This window comes from Cyprinodon variegatus, unplaced genomic scaffold (assembly GCF_000732505.1).
Source record: "Cyprinodon variegatus isolate N-32 unplaced genomic scaffold, C_variegatus-1.0 Scaffold1950, whole genome shotgun sequence".
In the NCBI taxonomy this organism is placed as follows: Eukaryota; Metazoa; Chordata; class Actinopteri; order Cyprinodontiformes; family Cyprinodontidae; genus Cyprinodon; species Cyprinodon variegatus.
In genome coordinates this window covers 11543-18025 of record NW_015152403.1, presented here as the reverse complement: position 1 = coordinate 18025, position 6483 = coordinate 11543, and the positions used below count along the sequence as shown (strand labels likewise).

Genomic DNA, 6483 nt, shown 5'->3' with positions numbered 1-6483 from the left:
GAGAGATTGAGCGATTGCTGTGTAACATCAATCCAATATCTTATATCACTATCTCTGCAAGAAACTTCCTAAAAACACAATCAGTTCAGCTTTAAAGTTTCCCTGAGGTAGTTTTGTTGAGCTGAGACCAACTTACTGATAACTTTCTTTTTCTGATGAACATTTGATGCAATTTGTGCAGGTAGATAAGAGGATGGATGACATTGGGTGGTGAAAGAGGTTCTGTCCCATGTGCATCAAAGCAGGTCCTCATTGACTCCTTGGATGGAATCTTACTAAAAAAAACTTCACTTGGCAAACGGATTCACCGTCTGTCATAGCAATAAAACAAACTAAATATTGTTGGACAGGATTGCCCAACCCAAAGTGATACAGACCTAAGTACTCCTCATTATCAATTTATAATGCAAACTTTTTTCCTAACAAACAAATTATTGAACTAGGTGAACAGACACTTCTAGTGTGGGTTAATTTATTTAGAAATTTTGATCTGATTGCAACCACATGTTTTGAACATTAGAGTGAAAAGAGGAGCTGAGCGTTCACCTGATCACTCAGGTAGGAGGATAGATGCAGTGCATCCAAGGTTATAAAGAAGGCATCCTAATGAAGTGTGGCCAAACCTTAACATGGCCAATCACTGTCAACATGCTTCCAGTATTAGCGGGTAAGACATGAACAAAGTTTACAAATACTTCAGACTAATATTGCAGATCTGATATTTTTAGTTAGATCAGCAGCTATTGTTAAAATTACTGTGTTTTTTCCATGTAGTTGAACTATTAATTAGTGAATAAGTGGCACTGTGGGTGGTACATACTGCCTTTTTGACTACCATCATCCTAGGAGGTATCTTAATGATATTGCAGTAAAGTCTTAATGAGAGGGTTTCATTGCTGGCATGCAGATGCCTTTGAGTCCCAGAGACATTCTAGAAGTAGCTTGCTAGCAGTTTAATCAGTTTTTTTGTGTTTGCCTTTTCTTTTTTACAGACTGGTATGCTGTGGGATCACAGCGGAAGGATGTGCCTCTTTGGCTTCAGCTCTGAAGTCCAACCCTTCCCATCTAAGAGAGCTGGACCTCAGATACAACTACCCTGGAGAGTCTGGAATGATGGTGCTCCTTGAAAGACTGGAGGACCCAAAATGCAGACTGGAAATACTCAAGTTGGTTTTCTGTAGTCTTTACACTAATGATGGTGTTACTATAAATAAAGACAGCTTAACAGAATATTGCACAAAATAACATAGTCATAAAAAACTTCTATAATACCATCTGACATTTAGACATTAATTCAGTTTATTTATATATTACTGATTCAAAACCCAACTTCTAAAAGCATTTGGCAATGGTTTAATATTTTTGTTAATTGCTTTCCGTTTTTTCTTTTCTTAATGCTGGGAATGTAAGTGAAAAGGGTAAAACTGAAGTAATTTCCTTTCTTTGTTTTGGATTTAAACATAAACAAAAAATCCCTGAATTTAGACAACCCATTACTTGTGCTTTAAAATGTTATTTTTCATAATAAAAACAAACAATTTAAAATACTAATACAAAGATGAGAGGGGTAGATATTCACTTTGGATTTATATTTCTTATATTGATTCCCAACATCTATCATTTGAGGTTTGGAACAATCAATTTTTTATTCTTTTTCCTGCTTTTGTTTTCTCAGTCTGGATCAGAATGAAGAACACTGGGTCAGACCACAGCTTCTGAACAAATGTAAGTTTTTTTAAACATGTAATTTCCTTATCCGACATTATTTATCTGTTTAACTCTGGTCTTTTCCTTCTTAGATGCCTGTAATTTGACCTTTGACATCAATACAGCCAGTGAACACCTTATCCTGTCTGAATGTGGGAGACAAGTTACTTTAACAAAGGAGAAGCAAACTTATCCTGATCATCCTGACAGGTTTGAATGCAGCGGTCAGGTGCTGTGCAGAGAGGCTCTATCTGGACGCTGTTACTGGGAGGTGGAGTGGAAAACAAGTTTCGTGAACGTTGGTGTTGCCTTTAGGAATGTTAAGAGGAAAGGATGGGACGCAGAAATACTAAGGAGTGATGAAACCTGGTTATTTTATAATTATTCATCAAGTGGTTTCTCATTTCAACACAGACATCAGGCTGTCTTCCTTCCACTCCCATTTATTGATGTTAAATTCCTGGCCCGACCCATGAGACTGGGCATATTTCTGGACTCAACTGCTGGCATTCTGTGTTTCTATTGGCTCTCTGATGACACAAGGACTCTGCTTCACACGTTCCACTCAACTTTTACTGAGCCTGTTTACCCTGTATTCAGTGTTCCTTTTGGTTCTCTTACCCTGCCAGCTGTTGAAAAGCTGGAAATGGATCATGTGAGTCTTTCTGGTTGTTACATAGAACCCAAACTAAAGCTGTGAATAATGGAGATGTTTCCTCATATTGACTGTCCTCTGTTCAAGGTTCCATTGGGCTTCACGCCTGAGGTCAGCAGAGAGAGAATTGGTATCTCTTACAGGTACAGTAAGACATGCACTTCTGCATCTGTTGATGAATTCAATGATCTACAATTTAAAATATCGTTTTATCAATATTTTAGGCGTCCTACAAACCTTTTTACAGAGGACAATGATTCAATTGAATGAACAAAGGAAATAACATCAAATTTAATTCAGTGGACAAACTTGAAAAAGTCTACATACTTTTCTAGACTGACAAGAAAGTGAATAATTCTGACATGTGTTCTTCCATCATTTAGTGATAGAAAACCCCTCAAAATCACACAAAGAAATTGAATCCCAGTAAATTCACTGATACCTGTGACTGTCAATGAGACATCTTAACCTCTCCGCATGTTCATTCCTTGTAAGAGAACAGCTCCAGTTCTCTCAGGTATGAAGGCTGCCTTTTACAGAAAGCCTGTTTCTGCTCCATTCAAAGATTCTCAATAGGATTTAGTTCAGGTTTCAGATAAGACCACTTCAGAGGAGTTGCAATGTTTTCCCCTTGGCCAGCCTTGGCTGCTTCTAGCTGTGTGTTTATTATCTTGTTGAAGACCCATTAGCTGCGACTGGGACCAAGCTTTCTGACAGAGGGCAAAATAATTCTCTCTACAATCCCTTGATAGTCTTTAGAATATTGGAAGAAATTCAGACTCCCTCTGCCAGATTATGCAAAGCAGCCCCAGAGCATAACATAGCCTCCTCCGTGTTTTTAAATAGGGACAGTCTTATTTTCTTTATATTCTTCATTTTTCTATCTCTGAACATTGGCCTATGTGCCGTGGCAAAAAAGGACCCTTTTTGTCACATCAATCCACAGAAATTTCCCCCAGCAACTTTATGGTTTTTCAACATGTAGTTTGGCAAATTCTTTAGTTTTTCTCGTTTTTTTTTTTCCTTTTTAACAATGGGGTCCTCCTTGGCCATCTCCCATTGAGTCCAATTTGGCGCAAACAACTAAAGATGATGGTCTGACTCTGATGGTCCTTGAGCTTGAAGTTCACCTTTAATCCTTTTAGAAGTTTTTCAAGGCTCTTTTGTTACCATACCTATTATCCATCTTATTAATTTATTCCCCTCCTGCTGCCATGTCCAGGGAGGATGGCTAAACTCTCAAAGATGTTACATTTATAGTAATGTGCAACTACAGTCACAGGAACGTCAAGCTGCTTTAAGATGGTCTTATAGCCTATACCTTTAACTTTCTTCTTTTTTTTTATTGCTTTATTATAATTATGCAGGGAGTTTTACAGATTATATGGACACTGCAATGTAAATAGAACAGAAGAGGAAAAACAGAAAAAAAGGACAAAAGATGAGAGAAAGAGGATATAAAAGAGAAATAATGAAAACCCATTTTCAGTCTGCTTCATCACCTCCAAAGAGATGTAAAAACAACAGCACAACCAACAGACATGGTACGAGACATACAATAAAGTAACACCGAGATACTATCGCTGAGGTAGTATTATTTAATCTGACATGTACTCTGTGTTACATGAAGATTAGAATATGGGTTTTCTGTATGGAAGTGAATCTCTAAGAAACCTGGAACCAAGCTCCCGTTGTTATTTGTGAGAGTGCACTTGTGCCTGTAAAGTTTATCCAAAGAAAAAATGCTCAATAGTGGTTGTGGGGAGCCGAAGAGGTGCCCCCCCAGAGTACTGAGTCCAGTGCCGGGAGATCCAAAGCCCCAGATACCCAAAGTGACCCCAAGAGCGAAGGAACCAAGGAGGGGCCAGCCCAGGAAATCAGACCCCGACCAAGGGAGGAGGAGAGACTTTCCATACTTCCTTACTTGGTGGATGCACATTCACACATAACACTCACATCCAATGATACCAGTACCAAAGACCCAGCGACACCGGTGGTCAGTCCCGGGATTATCGGATAACCCAATAAGTTGACCTAAAATCCGGATGGGGTGGAGGGGGTCGGTGGCACTGCCACACCAACCCATCTCGTTCCTGCTTCGCGCCCGGCCCCCCACCCCACACCCTGACAAGACCCCCCCCAGCAAAAGCTCCCCCGGGATCGGGGCCCACATGCCACGCACAGGCCACCCAACCAGAGCCCCCCAACNCACATGCCACGCACAGGCCACCCAACCAGAGCCCCCCAACTAATTCACCCAGCCACTACACGCCCCTCCCTCCAACCTTCTTTGAGGAGAGCAGAAGTGACAGCCCCGCCACCGGCAGGCAACCCAGGCCCCACAGCAGCCCCCTGCCAAGACCACGGACCAGGCGGCTCACTCTTCCTCCAGTCCCCAGACTCCGGGCGGCACCCGGGGAAAAGGGTTGTGAGAACACCCCAATCCTCCCTACGACTGCTCGAATGTGGTGTTGTTGCGTGTTGCTCTCAGGAGTAGTTAAAACTGGGAGTACTAAAAGGGGGGGTCCAGCACAGTCCACCCTCAATGTCTAAATGCAAGAGGGGATTAAGTAGCAGACCGTGGGGAGGCCTATGAAAGAAGTCCCCCCCGGGTGCCCTTGACCCCCACCCCCCATACAATGCCCTGTATAGATGTGTGTTGTGAAAATGTTGTAGATGGAAGTGTCTAAAATGCTAAATAAAATTGAGGTGGGGGACATCATCAGAAGGTGGGGCCGTCCAGTAACGACCCCCTCCCCCAAAACTTGTGTGGATGTGTGATGGAGTGGCAGAGGGAGTACTGGGGTGCTTACTGCAGCTAATAGTGGAATTCATAGGTTCTCTTAGCCCTATCAGGGGGAAACGCAGACGGCTAAAGCTTTAAATTAATTTCTCATTGGGTCGGAAAGCCCGACACTGATCAGAATCACCTCTAAACAGTTCAGGAGACGTAGGTGCGGAAGCTGTCACAGGTGGAAATGTGGGATTAGGCTGAAAAGCAAATGTCTCAGGATTTCCTGCATGCCTGATTCGAGCTCAGTTATACATTCTTCTTTTCCAAATGTCCCTGTCTGTCTGCTTAGGAGTCCATGTTTGGTCAGATTATTCTGTCAAGGCTCAGAACAAAGGACCTAGTATTCAAGGCAAGACGGACGGTCAGATAGCTGAAAAAAAGTGTTTATTTAAAAATTGCGGATTGGGAGTCATCAGCGCCAAGATCAGGACAAAGCCCTCCTTGTGTTTAGGAAAGCTGCTATTGAGTTTCAAGTAGGAAAATGTTGGAAATAGGTGTTAAAGGGATAATGATATGAATGGCTTTATGATCAGGTATGGGTGAGGGAAGAATCAGTCCTTGATTGACTTGATAAAGATTTGTAAGACTAGGTTCTGCTTTATTTGATGGGGGAAAAAAAACTTTTTATTAGGAAACTGAATGCCAGCAAGCATGAAAAGCAATTTTTAATCACCTGAAAAAAGTCTCTTTTTTTTTAGCATTTTACGAGAGCTCTTTTAATGTTGCTATAAACTATGTTTTCTTTATGAGATTCTAACCAAATTTGTTGTGAAAGATGTACATTTTGGCACTTGCCATACCATCCTTGTTTCATTGTGTGCTCAGATTGGTAATTATGTGCAGAAATTGGCTTTCAAAATGTTGGAAAATGATGTGTTTTGACTCACACATGTTTAGCTTGTTATCTTCGTCATGCACACACCCCCATACAGTCGGCCAGGATATTGAATACAAGTCGACCAATACGGTCCAATAGGTCCAGAAAGCAAGATGAGAAAGTTTTTTTTTGGCATATTGTCAACAATCCCTTTTTTACGTTTCAGTTTCCAGTTTCATGGCTCAGGTCTGTATCGATGTTCTCTGACTGGCCTGGTGTTCAGAGTGACCCATAAAGGGGAAGTGATGTACAGGACTCAGATTTGGGACGACATGCTCCTGCAGCTATCTAATAAACAGCCTGGTGGACCTCTGTTCAGCATCCAGTGCCCTCAGGACTGCATCAGTGAACTGCAGCTGCCACACTGTGAACCAGAACCAGGTAAACCGTCTCTGAGTTAACTCTGATAAACTGCTTCAGATTCCTCCTGTTTCTCCAAAATGGAGCTCT

General features: G+C 41.7%; 1 protein-coding gene across 1 annotated transcript; it reads left to right on the top strand.

Annotated features, from left to right (window-relative positions):
• The first annotated feature begins 602 nt into the window (after positions 1 to 602).
• Positions 603 to 6434, top strand: LOC107104915 (tripartite motif-containing protein 16-like). The gene is made up of 6 exons (XM_015405032.1): positions 603 to 667; positions 993 to 1166; positions 1676 to 1725; positions 1800 to 2362; positions 2450 to 2505; positions 6200 to 6434. The coding sequence occupies exons 1-6, from the start codon at positions 630 to 632 to the stop codon at positions 6432 to 6434; spliced, it is 1116 nt and encodes a 371-aa protein (XP_015260518.1). The 5' UTR covers positions 603 to 629.
• The last annotated feature ends 49 nt before the right edge of the window (positions 6435 to 6483 follow it).